At 40.7% G+C, this 23,585-nt stretch overlaps 2 protein-coding genes across 4 annotated transcripts in view; one reads left to right on the top strand and one right to left on the bottom strand.

The window, feature by feature from the left end:
- LOC144629896 (uncharacterized) overlaps nt 1–23,585 on the top strand; it is a 67,027-nt gene that overhangs the window by 6,453 nt on the left and 36,989 nt on the right. Inside the window, exon 4 of one of the 2 annotated variants that reach the window (XM_078488144.1) lies at nt 7,436–7,552. The exons of the other annotated variant lie outside the window; for it this stretch is intronic. The gene's annotated coding sequence lies outside the window, so the exon portion shown is untranslated. Of the gene's footprint in view, nt 1–7,435; nt 7,553–23,585 lie in introns of those variants that run through there. 2 annotated transcript variants of the gene reach the window in all.
- LOC144629890 (uncharacterized) overlaps nt 137–23,585 on the bottom strand; it is a 45,731-nt gene continuing 22,282 nt past the window's right edge. Inside the window, exons 2-5 of one of the 2 annotated variants that reach the window (XM_078488135.1) lie at nt 8,197–8,311; nt 7,332–7,655; nt 6,185–6,445; nt 137–5,478 (exon numbers count right to left, since the gene is read on the bottom strand). In XM_078488135.1, the coding sequence (XP_078344261.1) occupies nt 1,319–5,478; nt 6,185–6,445; nt 7,332–7,655; nt 8,197–8,311 (4,860 nt within the window). In that variant the 3' untranslated portion in view covers nt 137–1,318. The remainder of the gene's footprint in view (nt 5,479–6,184; nt 6,446–7,331; nt 7,656–8,196; nt 8,312–23,585) is intronic. The other variant, XM_078488136.1, reaches the window with a different exon arrangement.

Below are 23,585 nucleotides of genomic sequence, written 5' to 3'. Positions count from 1 at the left end.
AATAAATTTATTTGGAAAGAAATAATGGCATAGTTGTTTATTGTTAACACAATCTAGACTAAGTAATCACGAAAATGTCTTGCTTCAACTTTGTCATGGAATAATACTAACATTCAATAATTTCCATTGTTTTCACCTTCTTTGTCATGGGTTTTATTGTCAGACAATCCTGTTTGTCCTTCGCTCTTATTCGAGTCATGTTTATTTTGTATGTTAAAATTAATTTCGTGTCAAAATAATTTCAAACTAGTTTGTTTTGTGTTTTTCTTTGTTTAAGGATTATGGTAATGAATCTGGAACAAAGGAAAATAAAAAACAAACTAGTTTTGACCTGAAATTCAGTTAAACTGCAACATTGGAACTACCTTGGAATCGACCAACAAAGTCGTTATATCAGGCATACATTGTATCGACCTTGGATTGCTGCACTGGTCGCAATAGTTGATGAGTTGATCGCAAAAGTCGAATGCACGAACATGGCAGTTTCAACTAAGAATTATTTTAAAATGTACCACGAAAACTCTGAGCTTGCACAAAAAATCTCGGGTTAATAATTTGTATCAATTTATGTAATCGCATGATTTCCCGTTCAATTTGGAATACATATGGTAGATAGGTACGTCTTCATGAGCCTGATGGCTTACAACACAACTACCGGCGCTTTGCAGGTTATACTTCGCAGCATCTGTCAGGTTGTATCAGAAGACTTACAATGTACATCAACAAGGAAATACCTTCGATTAGTCCAGTTTTAAGTATTGCATTTTTTCGCCATAGTTTCTGGTTACCATGTTTAAGGTTGAAACCTGACAACAATCCTATCTTAGGTGACTTATCACTCCAGTTAATATAGAATGAAGCCACGTAGAGTATTGCTCCTGGGACACTAGTCCATCACAGGTTACTCCCAAGCATTTTTGTCACGTTGCCAGTACCCCCCATTTATACTCCTGGGTGGAGAGAGGCACTGAGAAAGAAGTGTCTCGCAGAAGAACACAACAAGCCCTGTCCGTCCGGTGTCCAACGCGCTAACCATTAGCCCACCGCGTCTCCCTGAGGTGTTAACGAAATTTCTTCTGGCGATCTTCGGACGTCTTCGACAACCTTCAGAATCCTTCGAGTTATCTTCAGTATTCGGAAGTCTTCGGTGATAAATTGGCATACTCGGCCAATCAGAATGCTTATTACATCTGTATTATTAGATACTTTTGTGCAGTAAGCATGGTGATGCGACGGCAAAAATGATAAAAACTGCCATTTCTCTCGGGCAATTAAACTTTGTTTTTTGCATAATGATTACGCAACGTCGTACGTACCCTTACCACTCTTGATAAGGTGCCAAGTGATCGAGGAAAACCGTCAGCTTTTCTCGTGCCTCAGCAAACATGGCCCAGAAAAAGGCTTTTTTGCTTGTGAATTTGTTTAAAGCTCCAAGAACACCACATTCCATTATCACGCTGAAGATTTCTGAACTTTGAATGTTGCAATCTATGCCAAGGCTTTTGTCATAAACGGTCAGCAACTGCAACGGATGCCTATTTAGAGTTTGTGTTTGAATCTTGACAATGAACTTCTGACGACTGTTACGTTTGAGTTTAGGACCATGTCCAATACCTTCTAAATGAGTGCCAAATGTTCGCAATGAACATTTTCCTGACTCGCTTGAAAGGAATGGGATAGTGTCAACTGTTACTGAATAGCGACGTTTGAGGGCGAAACATAATGTCTCGTGTTTGGGTCGGTGTTTATGTTGGCATTCCTTGGAGCAATAAGACGCAATGTGGCAATTGGGGCACATTATGAGGCGGTCTACTTCGTCACTTGAGCGACGGCAATACGTGCAGCCACTGTAAAGTCGTTCAACAACCTCTCTAGGGTGATACATGCCTTCCTCATTGTTAAAAGCTTTGTTTCCGTCGAGAATAGGCGGGTTTGAATAAACCCCCGTTTCTCCCTGTGGAAGACCCCAAAGACCAGAGTAAAGTTCACCGAGTAGGCTGGTTTCAGCGGGAAAGGTACCCGTCATGTTTTGATACTCAAGCCACGGACCGCTATGCTCTCGAACAATGTTTGACTCCACCCGAACTCGTCCAGAATAGTTGACACCAATGAAGATGCCACCACATTTGTTGCCAAAGATGTCATTCCCGGTTATGTGTGCTGACGTCCGTGCCTTGGCGAGGATACCCCAGAATCCATTCTCGAATATCTTGTTGTTACTGATCACGAGGTAAGAATTTGAATCCAAAGAAAGACCAAAAGGTCTGTTGTGATGAATATCGCTGTTTCGTATGACAATCTTAGTCTTGTTCTGAAAGGCAAGAATGCCTTCTCTTTCATTTTCGAAGATCTTATTTCCATCAATATCACATTCCCCTGCATCTGGGCCAATCAAGATGCCGTGATAGCCACTGTCAAATATCCTGTTTTCAGACGCAACAAGTCGCCCACCTTCTCTGGCTTCTAAACCAGCTTGATGGTTCCTGTACACTCCACATTTTCTAACTAATAAACAAGAACCTTCGCCAGTAACTAGAGCGCCTCCGCCTCCACAGTTATAGATAGCACAGTTTTCAATCAGTGCAGAGCTTCCTTCCGCAATCTGGACACCAGAACGACCAACAATACCAGAAATTGAACTTGCGTCTCCAAACTTGCGCGTTCGATCGCAAACAGGCTTGCCCAGAGATGCCGCTATGCACCCTGGTCCCCCATTACATTCTGGAAAGTCCTCACAACTCGTATCTCCTCCTGAGATCTCGCAGTGGTTGACGTGAATAGCTCCTTCCTTGCCTTCGCAAACCAGAGCAGTGTTCCCTTTGGGAAAAACGATGTTTTCAAAATAACACCTGGCACCATTAACTAGCCAGTTTTCTGTACAAATCACAACAGTTCTGGGTCCTAGACCTACAATCTGGAGGTCAGTAAAGGTAACAAAGAAAGGTAACTTATACTCTCCTTCTTGCAATAACAAGGTTTCATTTCTTTGTGTCGTCATTAAAGTAAATGCAAGTTGTGTTTCATTGACTACTTCTTTAGGGTGTACTTCGGCAAGTTCTGGAAACATCCCACAAAATCTTTTATCACGGCGAAGATTGGAGTCAAAATGAACGGCCACTGCCAATGCTGCTCGCGCCTGCCCTTTTAGTTGATCAGATCCACTTTTTACAAGTTCTTGGAGAGACCAAGCCTTTCGTTGTAGTGCTTTGCTGTAAAAAGGTTTTAAAGAAAGACACTTCTGACAGTCCTCTAGAGCATTCTGTGGCTGGCCTAGCTTCAAATGACAAAGGGCCCTGTTACAGAACAGTCGATAGTCACCAGACGACAAAGCAATGGCGCTGGAGTAAAGATCTAATGCCTCTTTAAACTCATTCCTTTTTACTGCGAGGTTTCCTTTTTCTCTGAGCTGGTTGGCTTCCTCTTCCCTTTCATTTTGAGAGGATTTTGCTTCAGCCAATTCTTCGTGTTCAGGAAGAGGCTGTCTCATACAACAAGATATCAGTTTGTAGTCTCTGTCTTTTAGCGGTACATCAATGAAATAATGCGGCAAACTGGAGTCTTCAAGGTTTACTAGGAACTCTAGTTTCATTTCTTGTATTGCTTGGGCCTTGACTTTCTCTTGAGACACGCTGAAAAATATCGCTGCTTCATTAAAGATACGGACGGTTTCCTCTGTGTATAACAAGGTATGGACTGATTTTTTATGTTTTTCCGAGAAGGTGCGCAAATGCTCCTGCAAATAGGAGGCATGGGAGGCCAACTTTCCCCATAGCTGTAAAGAAGGAGGATTCTCGACACTAAAAACAGCATCTTCAACGAAACTTTCACAAACTTCTGCTGGTGAGCGTGTATTTGTTAATGCACGGTGAATGACACGTACTGCACAAGAAAGAACGCTTAACTCAGTTTGTTCTTTCTCCATCTCACTTCGGATTACTTCTTGCACCAGACGATGAACACTGAAGGAATGTGTCCCATATCTTTGGAAAAGGGAAAACTTGGTAAGAAGAGAGACTATCTCGGCCTGGTCCCACAAATCGCTGACTGCTTCAGTATGTTCATCGTGGTTTAGCCCTTCATTGATTACTTCATAAGGAATATCGTCCGGGCCAAGAAAGGCGGACACTTTCATAAAAAGAGTTGGGGTTTCTCCAAGCTCCATCTCTTTTGAGATTTGACTGATGTGATCAAAATTCAGCAACCATGTAGTGTGGATAGCCAATCGCTCAGGTGAGGTATTTTCCACCAGATGCCGAGCCTTCTTCTTCTTGAGAAGAATCAGTTTTTGCTTCTTATATTTCTTCACGTACTCTTTTATGGGCTGACGAACACATCGTATGTAGGCCGCAGCTTGATCGAGAGCTAAAGGAAGTCCACCAAGCTCTTTGACAAGTTCACGAATGTCACTGTCTTCCTCTCCAGCTGTTCCCGTTCGCATTTGTAGAAAGTGCATTCCTTCTTCCTCTTTTAAGCATTTCAACTCAATGCAGAAGTTTTCTTCGATTCCCGTTTCTTCTCCGATTTCTGTTGCTTCTCTCCTTGTCGTTATGATTATATGGCCGCGTGCCGCTTGTTTCCAGTGGCCAGTAAGCAGCTTACGCATGTCTGTGGACATTTCTAGCTCGTCAAGATTGTCAACGACCAAACACCACATCTTCTCACGCCTTCCCAACCAGTCGAGAGTTCTTGACAAGGAGTTAGAAAACTCTTTTTCAAGAGTGCCAATTTGTCGCGCCATGTCGCTAAGGGATATTTGAAAGAGATTGTTGTTTTCGCCTGAAATCCAAAAAATTCCGCCTGGATATTCCTCCTTCTCTCTTTGTCGCCAGAGAAACTCCACAGCGAGAGATGTTTTTCCCATACCCCCGAGACCGCAAATTGCTGACTCAGCGCAACCATTCATGGTGTTTTTCAGTTGCGTTGCAATTTTTTCTAGCTCGGTTTCGCGACCGCAAAAGCAACGATTGCGACTGGGTACTTGAAAAATTTCAACATCGGTCGTTGCATTAATATTGCTTTCTTCTAAAGCTTTAAGCCGAGAATCTAATTTACTTTGCCCGATTTCTAAGGCCTCTACCTTGGAGGTTAGATTACCCTGTTCGTCTTTTAAAGAAGTTACAGTTGTCTCTAGATCACTTTGCCTTTCCCCCAGCAAGGCAATGTTTTCTTCATTCGTATCTTGTCGTTTTTCTATTTTTGTTAAATTGTTAGAAATATCACCAATTGCCCCTGACAAAGCCTCGTTTTTTTCTAATTGTTCCTTTCGCTCAGCCTCCATTCGACTCTCAATGTCAGTTATACGCTTATCAAATTTATTAATTTCATCTGTGACTTCTTGAAGGGCTTCACTTATCTTCTTGGCTTCATCAGCACTAGATTTCTTGATGGCTTCCAGGTCCTGGTTCAGGTTAACAACCTCGTCGCTAACAAGTTTTATCAAGTCCTTATCCACTGGGCATCCCATGCACAATTTCAAGCCTATCAAGAAACAAATAAATACACTTGATGCTAGCGCTAATGACATCAACAAGTCAAATTGATCGAGGGATTAAACTTTGATATCACTATTATTTTACTACGAGTTTACATGCAGATACAGATTATGTGTACTCATCCTGGGTCACTCCTACTTAAAAGGGTGGGGTGCTCCTTGGAAAACTTGAATTAAACTTAAACACCTGATGGAGAGCAATCCGGGCTTGGTTCAACAATCATTGACAAAAATGGTGACACATTATCATTTTAGGCCCTATTTTATTGTAATTTGGTCTAATTTCACCCTTTCACCCCACATTTCCAACCCCACCTTCCCCTATCAATGTTGTAATTTGTTTTTGGGAGGCCTTTGCTACAATCATACAACATTGGATGGGAGAGGGGGTATTTAAGCACACTGTCATGAAATTAAAAACTAGTGGTAAGTTTGCCGTAAAAAAACTGCAAAGCCAAGTCAATGTGTCAACTGCTGTTATCTAAGATTGAAGCTCTATTTGACCTCTAACAGATACTACACTAAAACAGACAGATGGTTATTGGTTGTCCGCTTTGAATTACCCTATGTATTTCCCAAAGCCACCATCTAATACCCCAAGATAGAAACTTATAGAGGACCAGCATCCCTCCCCATAACAAAAGCAGCATATCGACCGGTGACAAGAATGTGAAGTAAAAAAGATGTCCTAACCCTTAGTTTCCCAGTCGTGAAGATCATCAAGCTCTTTATCTTCATCAGCTTTTAGAAGCCCCAGTGAACGAACCAATGTTTCCATGAGCTGGAAACAGTAGTTGAATTCCGGTTCTGTCCAGTGGTCATAGTTGCAATGGCCCCACTCATTCCTGACTTTAGAGCGTACATCCTTAGCATTGTTTTGAATGCGCGCGGGAAAAACAGACGCATTTCCCAGCATCCCTAACACTGCTGACATGTCACATGTGTTATCAAATCCTGCAAATAGGCAATGAAAATAAAGTACGCTTAGCAGAGAAGAGGATTGACCCATTGAGTCCACAACGATGGTCCTCTGGTTGCTATTAAGTCAGGTATGCTGAATAAGTCAGAGAAATTATCCTGATTTATAAAATGGTTGAGAGCTCCATCTAGGACAACCATATTTAAGCAGCTGGAAATATTTCTTGAGAATAACCAAACCCAAATAAGACAAGTGGTTGGTGGTGAAAATCAACTGAATAATTTAGCCACTAAAACAAAGTTGTTTATAAGCAGCAAGAATCGTCCGTCGCTGGAAGATTGTGCTTGTCTTGCCATAATATCTATAATGTGGAAATAACATATCTAATTATATAAACTGCAGTGGTATAGCGAGTGGTAGCAAATCGATGAAAATGGTATCACACATGTGTGGATAAAAATGATATCCACACATGTGTGATATCATTTTTGACCAATCAGCTCGCAGAGTTTGCCATGTTTCAATGCTCAATGAGCCAAAGATTATCCATATTAAGTCGAAAATCTTCGGATCTTTCTCTGCAATCTTCGGTAATCATCGGAAATCTTCGAAAATTTTCAAAGGTTCAGAAAATGTTCGGAAACATTCGTATGACCTTCGGACAACATTTTGAAAATCTTCCGAAATCTAAAATCGGAAAATGGTCGGAAATTTTCGGAAATTCGTCAAAAACATCGTAATTAGTAGGTTTATATAATAAACAGAATAATACATGGCTGCGCAGAGGTATGAAATTTATCTTCTCATGTTCAAAGCCGATATCTCACTCGTTCGCTGTGCTCACTCATGAGCTATCGATTTGAACACTCGAAGATAAATTTCATATCTCCGCGCAACCATGTATTATCCTCTATTTCTCACCTGTAAACTTAGCCATGTGTGGTTCAAGGTAAAGTTTAGCCAGGTCAACATCTGTGGTAACTTTGTAATCATACAAACGTTCCTTTCTCTTATGCGTGCCCCAGTTGTTGTTGATGCTGCTATAATTCAACTTAAAAGTACCATCATGTGTCAAGTGCGGACCAAACACCTGAGTGTCAATTCCGTTTGAACTCTTCAGTGATGTATAGTGTTTGGATATTTCTCGTCCAGCAAAATCCCGGAGGACTGGTAAGAGAAGCCTGTTCAAGCAAATACCAATCACAACCCATCTCTTCTGGTTGTCTCCAAGGTCAAAGCTGCTGACTGTGATCATAATAACAGGAATAGCAGATTGAGTGCAAAGAGCTAAGACCTAGCTAGCAGGCAGCTGGGGTCGGATCAGGAGAAAAAAAGAACAACCTTGCCTTGGATTTACCAATTCAAGTATTATGTGGTGTTGAAATCCATTTGCAAAAACCAATTGAAGAATCACCCAACTTGGAAAAATAAGATCACTTTTCAAGTGCCAAGTCCTGTACTTAGCACAATTTTCACGACAGCATTTTGCAAGTCACAAAATGCAACAGCAGGGTTTCAAAGGGGGAGGGGGTGTGGCTGGAGCCTGAGAGTCTTGAAATGTTTGCCATGGGAAATGGAGCCCCATCATTTTGTTGTTTGGAGCCCTTTGTTGAGACAACATTTGGAGCCTTGACAAGATTTGCCACAGAGCCAAGAGGCCCATTTTTTTTTGCCCATCTTTTTTAAGCTTAGAGTCCAGGAGCCCTTAACCCCTTTGGAACCATGCAATAATGTCCTGATCCTGTGTACACATGTGAGCCTTTATACCAAGACGTCTATTACTTACCAGGTCCAGCGGCAGCTGAGGGAGCAGACAGAACTATGGGTACAGCAGGAGGTCCTGGAAGTGTTGTTGGCATACGTAATATTTTACTTGTACTTGAGCCAGTTGCCATGGCAACCTAGAAAATAACACCTTTACTGAGAAAAAAGTTACTACCTAGACAAAACCGTAAGGGTGGATCCCCATCTGTCTGGCTACACTTGTGGTACACCATCCAGCATTTTGTTGTTATAAGGTCAAACAAGCTTTTCACAGAAAGCTTTATAAACTGATCCAAGCCAATCAGGTTGCTTTTCAACACCTTCCAATGGGGTGGGGGACAGGTTTATTATTGGGGGGTTGGGAACCCTGGTTATTAGTTCTCTTCTGCTTATTACCCCCATCAATTACAGCCTCATTTGTCTGTTAACAAAGAATATGTATAATCCAGGTTTCCCCTGCTCTCCCTCCAATATGCCATTCCAGACCCAAAACATCTATGAAATGGTATAAACCAGGGGGGGGGGGGGGGACACTCCAATAGGAAATGGATGAGGACGCTCATTGTTTTGCTTAGGGGTGTACATTGCATGGTGGATTTTTGTTTCTCACTTAGGGTGCTCATGACAGATAACATTAATACTTTTAGACATACAGTAAACACCCGCGTGTAAGAACCTACAATTTTCTAAGTTTGGCAAAATAGGTTCTTGTATTTGGGGGTAGTTATTGGTAATTTAGGCTAAGTAGGTTCTTAATAAGGTTCTTAATTTCTAAGGAGGAGCCATAGTTTTTGATTGTACGAGAAGAAAAAAAATGGGTTTGGTCCTTCATTATACAGCATTTATTCATAACTGTATTGCTTCAAGCCTCATGCAAGGTCCAAAGAAGACAATTACAGTCTATGTGAATCTGTCTTTTCTTTATTTGTAAATACAGTTTGGGATGTTCTGTTAAAAATGTTCATAAAAATTTTCTATAACCCACATATAAGAACCTGCTGAAATTTGCTTGGCTAAACAGGTTCTTATATTTTGGGGTATTAAAATGGCAAATTTCTGCCAGCAGGTTCTTAAACCACTAGGTTCTTACACGCGGGTGTTTACTGTATATGCATTGAGGTCTTCTTTAGGGTTGTACATGAAAAAAAAAAAAAATAATAAAAAAAGCTGTTAAATTTTGTTTGCAGGCTAGACCAATATTATATCTTTTAGGGGGCAAAGATAAAAAATGCTTGAGCCACACCCAGATTGTTCAGCCCTTTAGGAGTTTAATTCAAATTTGCAACAACTTTCCTCATCCCTTTCAGAAATTATGGGAGTCCCCCACCCCCACCCCCAGGGCTTATAACTGAGATTTTACAGTACTTCTGTCACATGCACCTCCACAAAAAAGTAAGAAAACAATTGTGCTCATTTGTTGTCTTGGCTTACGTTTTGTGTAGGGTATAGATTTTGACCATTTTGCTCTGAAATAGGGTGAAGTTTGTGCACACTGGTCAGCAAGTAGGTATTATTTTTGGAACAAACTATATTTTATGCTTGTTATTATTCATCCCCATGATGAGTGTGATTTAAATGCCAGATTTGAAGCCCTTGTGAAATGTTAACATAAACCGAAACTGTTCCTGCAAGGTACAGAGTTTTAAATATAGGGTATGGATTTTGGGGACAGGTCTGAAATTAAGTAGGGAAAATTGAATACTTTGGTCTGATTTAGGGTAGAGTAACGGTTTCAGAAAGCATGTTGCACACCTCTGCCTAAATTTTCAAAGGCCCCCCCCCCCCCCCCCTCCAAAAAAAAAAAAAACAGGCTGCAAACCTATTGCTTGGGGCCTGGAAAGTAAGAACTAAAAATTATTTAGTTAAGAAAACCAAGATTTAAACCCTATGCTTTCTCTTGCTGGAGCCAAGTAGAAAATGTTGATTCTCGTTCCTATATTAGCAGGATCCCCAGAGCCTTACGCATAAATATTATTCAACTGGACAATTTAATCACAAAATTGTTTACATCAACGTATTTACATCAACGTATTTGCATGGATGCATCAAGTGATGCATCCAAACAAAATCAAATCAGATTAAGTTCGATTGTTCGATTGCGCGATTGGTTTGATGGCTTCAATTGGAGGGGTGGCGAATGGTAAAATCCGAGCCTTGCCGAGACGCCGAGACCCTAGTTTAAAAATCCGAGCCCGAGACTTGAATTTGTTTGTAAAATCCGAGCCCGAGACTTGGCGCTACAAAAATCCGAGCCCGAGACGCCGTGATCCAAAAATCCGAGCCCCAGACGCACTTGATCAGAAAGTACGAGAAACGGGAAGCTACAGGAGCGCTCTAGCTTTTGTGGGCGTCACAACAAATATTAGTAAATATTTTTCCACTCATCCCTAAACATTAGCTAACATTGGTTTTGTATTAAAACCATTAACTTATCTAGTCAACCAGTCAGAGATATAAAATTAAATGTATTAACCTATTAGGGCCAGGTTAGTTACTTATAAACTAATGTTTCGACATTCTGCCTGGTTTAAAATTCACACGCCTTTTGATCTAGTCGGCTTCGGGCACGCGTAAATCTGCGAACGTTTGGCTTTGGACTACTAGCTACTTCTAGCTACTACTGCAAATGGCAGAGAGTGAAGAGGAAATAGAAGAGGTTTTTGAAACGGCAAAGAAAGGACTTAAACGCAAATATGGTAAGTTATAACATCGTCTTGCTACTATTTAGCTACTATTACCGTCGCCCAACGCGTCATATGCTGGGAATTAAGATATCTCTTTATGAGCTTCTTATCGGACTCTATTAGCTTCTATTTGTAGCTTTTAACAGCGTCGTCGAACAAAGCGTCTTGTTCGATTCGTATATCGAATAAGCGAATGATTAAAAAGAGCTAGATAGCTAGCACAGAGCTTGCTATTTTTGTCAGCCATGTTTGTTGTACTTCGGACTATATCTGGCAACAAGCCACAGTAGCTCAGTTCCTGGAGCGTAATTTTACCATGCAAGCAGGCTTTCGGTGAATAACTTCACAACCTTATACCAGTCGTACACTGTCAAAATATTGGGATAGAAGGATAGACAGACGGATAGACTGTTAAACATTTGTTAGCTTTTGTTGTGGAAAGGACTAAAAAATATATGTTACGTTTTCGCTGAACACCTACTGAGAACTACTGAGTGAAAACGGCGCTCGTATGATTCTTAGCTATTAGCTGCTATTTAAACTTATTCAGCATCTTGCGACTTTCACATCTCGTGTATATATGCATGGGCCCCAAACATGAGAAGTAACTTAAGAAATATATATTGATGAGTCATTATAGAATGATGCAAGTTTTTTCACAACCATGTTTTTCCTCTTTGTGTTAAAAAAACATAGATGCAGAAAACAGTGATGTGAGCACTGATAGCGATTTTGAGAGGAGGGCTCACTCAAAGAAAAAAACTTCACGGAGAGGAGAGGGTAAGTACAACAGTTTTGAGCTTTGTTGTAAAGAAAACAAAAATACACCCGACGGTCAAACAAATCTGATGCACAGACATTTTAAATTTCCTCTATCTGTCTTTATGTAGCGATAGCCGCGAAAGAAGACTATCGCCGCTCGCGTGTTCTTCCATATTATTAAAGGAGAGAACGATAGCTGCCTCAATGGACTAAAAACCGCACAATTTTATTCCAATAAAAATAAATAAAATAATTAGAACTATAATTGTTTTGAAAACCACTTATATTTTTTTCTCTTTTTCAGAGTTCAGTGATGTGACCAGCAATGTAATTGTATCCAGGGTATCTGCCAAGAGAAAGAAGTCGCACAGGAAGAAAAAAAATCACGGAAAGAAAAACACGGAGAAGGTAACTTTAGTTGAACCTCGTTTAAAAAAACATATCTTCGTTCTGCCGCATAATATAGTCACAGTATTATAACTATGGAAGCATCTAAGTTTTGAGCACCCACGTATGACAGCATTTGGTTATATTTAGCTCTTAGACGGCAAGCTCGAGGTTTCTATCGGCTGATAGTTGGTGAGGAGCAAAGCCCCGAGCCAACTATCAAAGTCGATACAAAACTGAGAGCGAGCCGTGTTACTGTTTTTGCATAACTCAGTGGCTGATCTATTAAACATAGAATATCGAAAAAAAAATGATTTATTGATGGTTTTGATTAATGTTTTCTGGCTGTAATGCATGAAAAATTGTGCGCACGCTCCGAGAGCTTTCTATCGATCGATATTAGGTGCCCGTGTAGCCAATCAGATTGCGAGTTTGCCAATAGTCAGCTGCTGGGCAAAAGCTTATATTCAGGTATTTTTTTTTTAAAAAAACAACAACAACAACAACTCGTTAACTTTCAACTAAAACAATACGTTTAGATAGACGTTTTTCAATGTTATTCTGTTTTCTTAAAAACTAGAATGAACCGTTCTGTACCAAAAAAAAAAGTATTTATTTTAAGGTTATCTTCATTTGCAGCAGACAAAAGAAAATCAAAAAGGAGAGAAAAAAAGAAAAAAATGAAACCGGTCACAGATAGCGAGAGCAGTTCCGAGACTTCCGAGACATACCACGATGATCCAGCTGCCGTTGATCACGAGAGCGTATACGCACAAAATATAACTTGTGATGCAGCTTTTAAGTTCTTTAAGGTTGGAAAGGCTTCTCCGTCACTTGAATTTACGACAATTGTCCGTTTAAAGAAAGATATTCTTCTGAGTGAACTTCGCACACTCCTTGTAAAGCAACATATGGTTGGCGTTGATCTCTTCAAGAAATTCCCAGCGTACGACGTTCATATTCATGTCCATAGAAAAGACAAGAAATATGCTGCCCATACACCACAGCAGTGGCAAGAAGTCCGCGACCTTCTAGCACGTGGTTTCTCCTTGATGGGTAAGAGAAAAGCTTATTACTTCGACGTATGTATTGATTGTTTAGAGATGACTGGTATATAAGAAATAGCTGAAGCAAATACACACGCCCCACCTTACTGACTGATACTACGAGTGTTTCTTGCACTCAATCCCAGCAGCATCGGTAAACGATGCAAGGTGCTTTGTTGGTGCGTCTTGTTGAACTGAACCAGCGCTTGGGCGCCAATTTAAAACTTAGTTTCAATATCAATAAAACTGACTTGAATTTTAGTTAATTCGCTGTCTTTCGAAATTAACTATGACTAATTCACCTTCTATTACCTGAAACACTTTTTATGACTTCTTTCTTGTAGAAGGGGGGTTTAATCAAGAAAATAGTGTTATAATTCTTTAGTAAAAATATCTAACAGTCCTTCTTCATTGTCTCTTATTTCATATCTAGTTGAAGTCAAAGGTAGGCTATTAGAAGGCAGTGCCCCTTCTAAACATCCGAAAATTAGAAACAGGACTCCCGTTAAAACCAGGACAAAACAAAATGCGGAACTGGAAAAACGTTTGAAAGAAGTAAACCACGCCCGCGACTCTGAAGCCTTCGTGGAAAGGACGCCCGAACAAGAACAATTATTAAATGAAATGAAGAAACGTAAGTTTAGAAGCACTATAAATGTATTCATTTGATACGTTTTTAAGAGTATCTCAATTTTTGGTTATAACGAGGGGAAGGGCCCAGCCCCTCCCTTGCGCCGGATCGTGGTGCCTGGACTTCAAATCAGAACTAAATAAAGCACTGCTTTATGCTATGCACACAAATGAAAAACTATTTCGATCACTGTTCGGATCTCATTACTAGCTTTTGTTTAATGTGTTTTTTTTCATTGATTTACTTTAGGTGTGCAGAAGAAGTTTCCCCAAGCCTTGTTCATTAACGAAATGAAGATGGTTTGTAATGACTGCAAATCAACGGTACTAAAAAATCGGATTTACTACGAGGACTACTTTGAAAAAAGTAAGAATAATATTGCTGTATTATTGTACGTATAAATCAGCACGTTTTGTTAACAGCAACAGTTATTGTTCAACTTTTGACTGCCACTACACCTGTATGTTTAAAGCGGCAAATAACAGACGGAGAAAAACACGCGTTAACATTTTGAGGAAATCATTGCATTGCAATGTCATAAAATGCAATTGAAATACGTTTCCCTTCAAGCGTTCCATGTGCTAGCTTCTACTACAAAGTGCGTTGTAGACATTTATAAAGCCTGCCGTAATCTTACTTCTTTGGAAAATGTAATCATTAATGTCTCTCGTTTCATGGAATCGTTAACAAAATACAGCATTTTACATCCTCGCATCTCTATTTTTCCTCTAGAGCATGTCGCAGTCGACTAAAGAATAAGCGGAAAAAGGGAACACCATCGACATCTGGTCAAACATCTATGACGTCCTGGCTAACACAGTCTAAGTAATTCGTGACGAACTTTGTTTGATTCATTACTAGAATAGATTACATTCAGAGAAGCGAGGAACAAAGAACTGGAAATTTTGTTTGTTATTTGAGAGTTCCGAATCGTAGCACTGTGTAACTTCATGACACTACATTTATTGTTTGTCACTGATTAAAGGTTGTATGAGAAGTAACTTACCCTGATTTTGACGTAATTCGATGTAAGAAACTTTGAACTTTTTGCTCAAGCAAAAACACAATGTTCTTTGTTATTAAAGGTATTTTGGAATCATAGTATTGACTCATTAAATGACATACATCTGAACCAGGGATGAAAACAAAAGCTTGTAAATTGGCGTTTTCAATAATATAATTTCAATGAAAAAAATCAGTAACAGGCAGCAGGCATCCAATACTTACATATACGTTTCTATTTTTACCAAATTAGTTCTGAAGCGTCAGACAATGATGAAACCAGTGATGCCAATAGTACACCTTCTGTGGAGGAGACAGAGTCTGATGCCAGCAGCGGCATCGAAGCTGAACTAGACCCAGCAGCTAGGCTTCTAGATCAAGAAGTCCGTTCAGGTCGCCTATCACAAAATCACCTGTTTTATCGGCTTGTATTGAATGCCCTTAAGTTTGCTACTGAAATAGGTAATCCCATCAACCAATTTAAACACGACCCCGTCGTCCGTAGCTTTTGTGAAACTATTAAACGAAGTGGGCACTGGCGCACATTCAACCTCCTAACCGGAAAACGAATGCTGGGTAAAGGTCGTGGATCTAGCCATCAATTTAACTGGGAGGATTACAACATTCCTTTGCCATTGCCATCGAATAACAAGCAAGGGTACATCTATGAAAGTGGCTTAGTTCGGGCTTATGTCATCTCTTTCCTTGAAATGGTATTTAGCTCAGGAAGTACAATTATGCCTTTGTTATCAAACAACAAGATTCAAGTTGTCCCAGTTTCTTTAGCCAAGGATGGCTTTACACTTAAACCAGGTTTTCAAGTTGATCAAAACACGATGACGATATTGGGAGGAAAGGACGTTTATACATTAGATTACGTCAAGGAAAACCCCACTTTGCCGCACGAATCCTTCAAGGACAAGTTTGTCACAGAAGCTCAGATTATGGGGATAACTTCTCTTGACAACAAGTCCGCGCTGATCATTGTTAACGACTTCACGGGTAGTACCGGTGATGGTGAGTCTACCATGAACTGTCATGCAAAACGAATTCAGGAGCTTCAGCAGTGTCTAAGCTGTCTTCGCGAATTCCAAGACGCAATTGTGAAAGAAGAGTGCCATACAACTGTGTGCGAAGAGTGTTTCTCCGCGGAAAATGTTTGCGACACATGCAGAGAATAAGCGCATACTCACTGGGCTCCGGCATTAAGGCGTTGCGACCGTTGTGTGAGGAAAGATCTACAGTGTTCTAGGATAGCCTGTTTGAACTTGGCAACCGACTGTCAATCGATGTTCAAAGCTGCACTTGAACGCCTTGATGACGAACAAAAAAAAACGGAACAATTGATAAACGACTTGCTCTTTCTGCTCCCAACCCGGATATTGTTCACGCTGGAAAAAACATTCACCGCTCACATTCCAACTGGTTTCTATTTGTTGACAATGCCCGTTTCAGCACCGCAGTGTTGCGAACTGCAAGAGTTGATTCATCTCAGTCCAAGGAATTGTCGGCTGTCATCACAGACATGGCGTTGAGAGGCAGAGACCGAATGGACACCACCTATGTGGCAGAGTGTAACTCCAAAGCAGTAGTAGATATAATTCAGCGCATGAAGTACCTAGTTCATACTTTAGTGCCAGAAATGTTCTGGAAAGAATACGGCGCCAACAAAAAAGGTTGTTTGGAACACCCCATTTCTGTTTGCCTTGGCAGTTTCGGCTCACTTTACTTGGTCGACTTCACTGCTGGTAGCGTAGTGAAGGCCAGACTTCACAATCCAGTTGATGTTCAAGTTTTGTCTCGCAGCATGAAAAGTCCTACGAGTGTCCTTTATAAGAAGGGTGTGGTTTTCGTTGCGGAAGAAGAGGCCGTTTTGTACTTGGACGTTGGCAATGTGGTAAGGCTAAATCCGAAAGTCCTCCGGAAGCCACAGCTGGAATCCGAACTTCAGAAAAGAGGACTCCTTGGTCCTGGGGAAAGAAAACCGGTTGCTGAAATGAGATCAACACTTATCCGTTGGCTGAAGGCAAATGTACCACAAACGACACGAGATGATGGTTTTCAATCTTTATTCGATGGGATCAGACCATTGGCCTTAACGTCTAATGAAGAGAGAAGTGTAATTTTCGTTTCACAGCGCAACTCCTCGACAATTTTGAAAGTTACAATCACTTGTACCGGTGCACGCCTTTGTGGAAATGCTGAACCCTTCGTCACTCTTCCTGGAATGGCATGTTGCACGGGTCTAGGTTATAGTGAAGAGACAAGAGATCTGTATGTGGCTGACTCACAGGATGAAGGTGGAATTTACATGTAGATACAACTATGGAAGCGGGCAGACCATCGTACGTTAAGATACTACACAATAATCTGGCGGATTGCGGAAGAGTTTACGATCTGGTAGTTAATTCATCAGGAGAACTGTTTTTCACGGATGTGGATAGGCGGCGGATTGGGAAACTAGTCAACGGGAACATCGTGGAACATGTAGCGGGATCTGGACGCGACGAACCGCGTGATGGCTGCCAGCAGACTGTCTCTTTTGTTCAACCAACTGGTCTGTGTTCGGAGGGAGATTCACTGTATGTAACCGACACAGGAGCTGGCGCCTTGAAATTGATAACGCCAACCAAACCAATGGCCAAGTTCATGGAAAGTGTCAGCGCCCTTTACTGGTCTCACGGAATCCATTCTCCTTCGCAATCAATTGACAGCTGCATCACCTCCCTAGAAGGATCGACAACGTACTTCGAGAAGGCAGTCGACGAAGCAATTAAAAATTGTGAGGGGAGGAAGACGGTAGAGGGTCCGCATGGCGTTCCGGCCTCTAAGACGATAGGGAGTGTACGCATGACACTGGAGGCGTTGAAGAAGATCAAGAACATCATAAGTGCCGTAAATCCAGCATATGTAGCACACATTCAACCAAAGGCTCTTGTAACGCTTATTGTGGAACACTTCAACTCAAAAATGAGAGAAGTTTACGAAGTTCCCACCGTTATGCAGTTCGCATACCAGTTCCCCGATGCCGTGGAGGAAACAGTGAAAAGGACCACCAACTGTGGTTTCAGTTATTTTACAAATAGGGACAGTTATTATGAGGTCCCAGAGGGCATGGTAACGTTTGATTCAATGGCAAAGGTACCAAGACCAACAAAGATACCTGGAAATCGAGAAGACGTGCTGAATTTGCGAAAATGGGCAAAGGAATATGGGCAGGCCACAAGACAGTTAAGCGTCAGAGCAAAATCAACCAAAGACAACCCAGGAACACTTCCTATATCGGCCTATGGTCGCCGTACGCTCGACAGAAATCCATTAACGACTCTTGAAGAGATGCGTCAGGAAATCGTAGGATCAATGCCAACAACTGAAGCAACTGATGAAGAGGAAAATGAGGTTGACATCAACCACACTTCTGTCAACTTTGATGGATCTGATGTCGGTGAAACAGAAGCTAACATGGTCCTGGTTAAAAATTCTGTCATTCTAATTTCTCAAGATGACCGAGTGTCAGGTTCATTTTTACTTGGAAGCCTGGCACAAGACTGGCGCAGAAATACTATGGAGACGGTGAGAACACATGTCTATGCTCCTGATGAAGAAGATTGTTTGCTTTTTCATTACGAGTTTACTGGGCTTGTGAGAAAAGCAAACGTTGTTCAAGAGGTCGACACCGAAAACGATAAGTTGATGTATTTGGATGATGATTTTCACATGGAAATAAGCGATGATTTATATCACGAGTGTCTGGATCTGGTGTACGACAGAGATGAAGCAGGCACAGCGGCTACTGCCACTGAACCAGCAAGAGAAACATCTGCAGGCCGAGTACTTCGACTCCCTCACCGTTTCCGGGAGTGATACTACTCTTCCCAGTAGACCGTGACACCCACGAATTTTTTTCCAGTCTGCCGCCTTTTAAAACTTTACCGATCGCGTGGTCACCAAAACAGCTATCACGTGATAAGAATTCAGTCGCCTCGAGTTCAAATAGACTCGTGCCAAACTACACTCAGAGAACTACTCAGCTACACTCGTCAATGCGCTGCCAAATGAACTATGAAGCAAATGCCAAGTCTTATCGCATAGACTCGTGCCATTCTCACTCGTCAATGCTCTGTCAACTGAACTATGAAGCAAATCTCAAGTCTTATCGAATAGACTCATGCCATTCTCACTCGTCAATGCTCTGTCAACTGAACTATGAAGCAAATGCCAAGTCTTATCGCATAGACTCATGCCATTCTCACTCGTCAATGCTCTGTCAACTGAACTATGAAGCAAATCTCAAGTCTTATCGCATAGACTCGTGCCATTCTCACTCGTCAATGCTCTGTCAACTGAACTATGAAGCAAATGTCAAGTCTTATCGCATAGACTCGTGCCATTCTCACTCGTCAATGCTCTGCCAAATGAACTATGAAGCAAATGTCAAGTCTTTACGCATAGACGCGTGCCATTCTACACTCCAGAAACAATTACTTTCACAATGATACAAGGATACACTTTCATTGGTGGGTTGAGCGCTTCCAACATCACGAGGTAAGTAATGAGCAACATTTCCAAAATAATTTTAGTGTAGGTCTCTAAATCTTTTGGGCCAAGAACAGTTCAATTCTCAAACGATTGTCGGGTACCCATGTACTATTACCATGACATGATTTCCTCTACAAAGTGGAAATTTTGGTTTCCTATATCTATTTTACATAACAATTGTAAATGCAGATTCCGGCAGAGGTAAATTTCTTAATTTCTCGTTTCGGATAAGCTTGCGAATAAAAAATTGAACGTCCCATTGGCGAAATTTTGAGATCCAAATTTTCAAAATCCGAGACTCCGAGATCCAAATTTTCAAAATCCGAGACTCCGAGACCGTCATATTTCGAGAAATCCGAGATTCCGAGACGCTATTTTTAAGCGCTGAGATTCCGAGACTCGGCGTAAATTTGCCGAGACTCAACATTTTTGAAAGGCCATTCGCCACCCCTAATTGGTTCAATAATCGAACTCACAGCAAAATAGATGTTAGATTTTGTTCGATTACCGAACCCAAACGAACGCCTTGGTGTTCGATTGAGTTTGATTGAATTTTGGTTCAATTTTGTTCGATTAGATAGCCCGGGTGATTTAATATTATGAAGATTCTTGACTTGAATAGACGTTGCCATAATGAACTTGACCAGTAAAAGCTTTTTATTTTAACCCAGCACAGATCATGAAAGATTGTCCAACTCCATGTTTCTCACTTCAGGTTTTGCAGACTGAGTGTACTATTACTAAGTCTTCCCATACTTGTCTGCTGAGGTCCGCCATTTTGATTGCTTGCGAAACTCATGCTTTGTTTTTAGTTGGCAAGGGCAAAAGTCGGACAGGATCAACTCAGATCATTGATTTGTGTATTTTCTCGTTCTTGAATAACTGCTATAATTCTTATTCAAATCAGCGATCCAAGTTGATCCGGTCCGATTTTTGCACCTGCCTAAAGCTAAAAGCGTGAAAGCTTATTTTAACCCAGCACAGATCATGAAAGATTCAGGCTTTCACTTTTCCGTCAGTGATTGCCCACGTTCCACACTTCAAGTTTTATTTATTTCTGTCTGCTGAGTTCCGCCATTTTGACCGCTTCCGGAACTCATGTTTTGTGTCGAATTAATGCACCTATCAATGTTAAGCCCGAGGGGGGGGGGGTCGGGCAAGGGGTGGGGATTTTGACATTTTCTATAAAAAAATGTCAAATTCCCCACCCCCGGGACAAAATAATTGGTCAAAATCCCCATGAAATGTGGTCAGATGTCCTTCAAACCTTCTATATATGACCAAAATCCCTACCCTGGGGCCATCACGTACGATCAAAATCCCTACCCTGGGGACCTACCTCACGATCAAATTCCCGTGGTTAGCCCGACTCCCCCCCCCCCCCTCGGGCTTAACATTGATAGGTGCATAACGCCTCTTTAATAGCCATAGATTAAGCTTTAAGCGTTTAGTTCGCTCCACTCAAGAAAAAAAAGAGGTCGAATTAAATCTGTGGACGTGAAGTACACTATCTAATGAATAAAATAATGTGCATTTCCATACCCGGTTTCCATATCTTGTACCCAATTGTATTCTGCTCGTGCGACACTCCGTCCACGACTACAACGACCAGTTCTTAAATTTAGATTACTTACCTCTTTCTAAATGTCAGGTAGGACAAAAAACGAATGACGCAGTTATTAACCACGTTTTTAACCAGTAAATTACTTCATCGCATCATGAGAAAACAGTTTTCAGCAGCGACAAAATGGACGAATATCAGCCCAGCTGAAATTTCCTATTTCGAAGAACTCCAATGGCGGATTCCAAGAAAAATGGAAATGTGGGAATAGGTGTGGAGTGACGGCTAAATTGAACAGTGGAATGGAATTGTTTTTCTTTGCATCGCGTGACATTTAAACTATTTGCTGCTATATTTAAGGTCGCGCAGGACCCTTGCTCATTAATATATTCATTAGCCAAATTTCTTGTTGGAGTGCTATCTTGTAAAGCTTTAATTCAGTACATTTTGAATATCGATTGCTCTAAAATTTAATAAGGATACTCAGGGATGATGAAATTACATCATGATTGTCCTTTTACTGAGAGATGACCGTTGTCTGTGATGTTACAAGCCCTTAAAAGTTTAACTGAAGATAATGCGATTTTGTGTCCAAGTTTTCAGCTAGCACAGGGCACCAAATTAAATGATTATATAGCTTAGTGATAAATCGTAACTTCTTTTGTGCTCCCACTAGAACGAAATTTTCGATTTAAAAAACTGCTACAAGTTAATGGCTTCTAAGAGAGTAAAAATGTGAAATCTAAACTTTGAAACGCGCTATCTTCATTTTGAGAAGGAAATTTAAAAATTCGCTCTAGCCAGAGCACAATAGAGTACACCAAGTTTATGTTCCTCGCGAATCAACTCATGAAATTCTATATAGGCGGAGAAAACTTGGACACAAAATTGCAGGATTTTCCGCTTCCGAAGACCTTCCGAGTCAATGTTTACAACAACGTGTGATATATTCAAAGCTGTGAATCTAATTATGATAATTCCCTATGTTCCAGCGCACGTGGCACAAAGCTGAGAACAATTACTAGTAATTACTTGTACAAAAGAGTTTAAAAACAAACATTCTCATGAATATTTCGTTTGTTGTCGGCTTCAGTCGTCCTGCAGTTCGTGCATACTCTTTAAATAAATACATACTAATGATTGCAAGGGTCCTGCGCGACCTTAACAAAAATATTTAATTGATTAATGATTCATAAAACCGCTCTCTGGTGAAACAGTCGGGGTAAAATCTGAAAAAAGGGCAGAGGCTGCTAACATTTGACAGTGACATGATGCCTCAAGTAGGAGCCCTCAAATATTTTTTAAAATCAATTTTGCCTATTTGTTTCAGTATGTTTTTGGATAAATATAAATAAAACAATAAATTTATTTCACGAAGAACAGTTTCATTCTAGTAAAAGGATTAGATCAAATCTCAGTGCTGTTTCTGCTCATGTTTGTTTGTAATTATTTGTCTCAACATTCACGTGACCAGTATAATGTAGATAGAAACGGAGATGTCGAGGGTATTGTTTCTTTTTATTTTATCGCATTTAATCGATAACCGTCGCTGTTTATTCCTGATTTTTTTTATGTAAAAAAATCGTTATATTTGTGCAAACGCTTGACATTCCATCGTTCAATTTTTTTCTGTCAATCCAGGCCCTGTTCCTAAATTTCTTCATTTTCTCGGAAAGCCTTCCGCTTTTTCGTGGAAAAGAAAATCATTATCTTGCACATTTTTGCCCTTTTACTGTTCGCTGCAGACATAAGAAAGTGAACAATGTGGTCATAAATAGTTGAATTTTATCCTCCGTGAAGTAGTTAGTCGTACTCTCGGTTTGCTTTGCAATAACAACACCAACAGGGGTGGGGTGAGGAGGGACAATCTAATATGGTTGTGCGTCGCGTCGGTCGCAAACAAGAAACTGCTAGCAGTTTATAACCGTGCGGTTACCGTTTGACCACCTCTTTCAGTTCTTTGGATAGAAAGGCACGGCGCTGCACAGTAAAAATGTTTTGAAAAGCAGTCACTTGAGAAACACACAAGTCGTGTTTGCGTGAGTCACGGAGTGTGCGTGACATGAATTTCCTTCACCGTGTCATCTTTTGCTTTCATGTTTGGCCGGATAAATCAATGCCTGCTTACGCAAGCAAATATTTATTTTGTTTCGAATGTTCAATAAAATAAACCCAAACCAGTTTATGAATGGCATTAAAAAGAAGTCCATTTCACGCCAAAATAAAGGGTACACATGACGTGTATCTCGTGCCTTGACACATTCTTGCTGAGCTTGCAATTTACGTTTCGATTCCCAAAATAAACTCAAAACAAATAAGTTTTTTGTACGTTTCTAAATTCTCCTTGGGAGAACTGAAGCTAGTTAATCGGGCGGGGCCTGGGCCCGATTCATAATCTGTGTCAGATTTTGTCGTTTTTTTTTGTCGGTAAATCGTTCCAGAACCTCGCGGCCCAGCCGATCCCTTGGTCACGGTCACGCAAGTTTTCATTACTTGCGAAATATTACGTTCAAATCGTACAAGTTTTAATGTTCACTCCCTGGAAGCTGTGTTACAAAATCATTCTCGTCTAATTTTACGAGTACTCTATGCTCTGTTAAACGCGAAATATAAAAATATTTTTGTGTCCGGCATTTAAGTCTTGACTTGGAGCGAGTACTGGAGATTCGCATTGCAAAATCTTGCTTTCTTTGTCATGTCCAAACTATTGCAATACCAATTAATAAATTCCACGGCTCAGACACGCACAATTTTTACGGCTTCAAAACTTTCGAAATTCAAATACTTTTCGAAACATTT

This window comes from Oculina patagonica, chromosome 11 (genome assembly GCF_052425735.1).
Source record: "Oculina patagonica isolate OP01 chromosome 11, crgOcupat, whole genome shotgun sequence".
In the NCBI taxonomy this organism is placed as follows: Eukaryota; Metazoa; Cnidaria; class Anthozoa; order Scleractinia; family Oculinidae; genus Oculina; species Oculina patagonica.
This window is presented reverse-complemented; position numbering and strand designations above follow the sequence as displayed.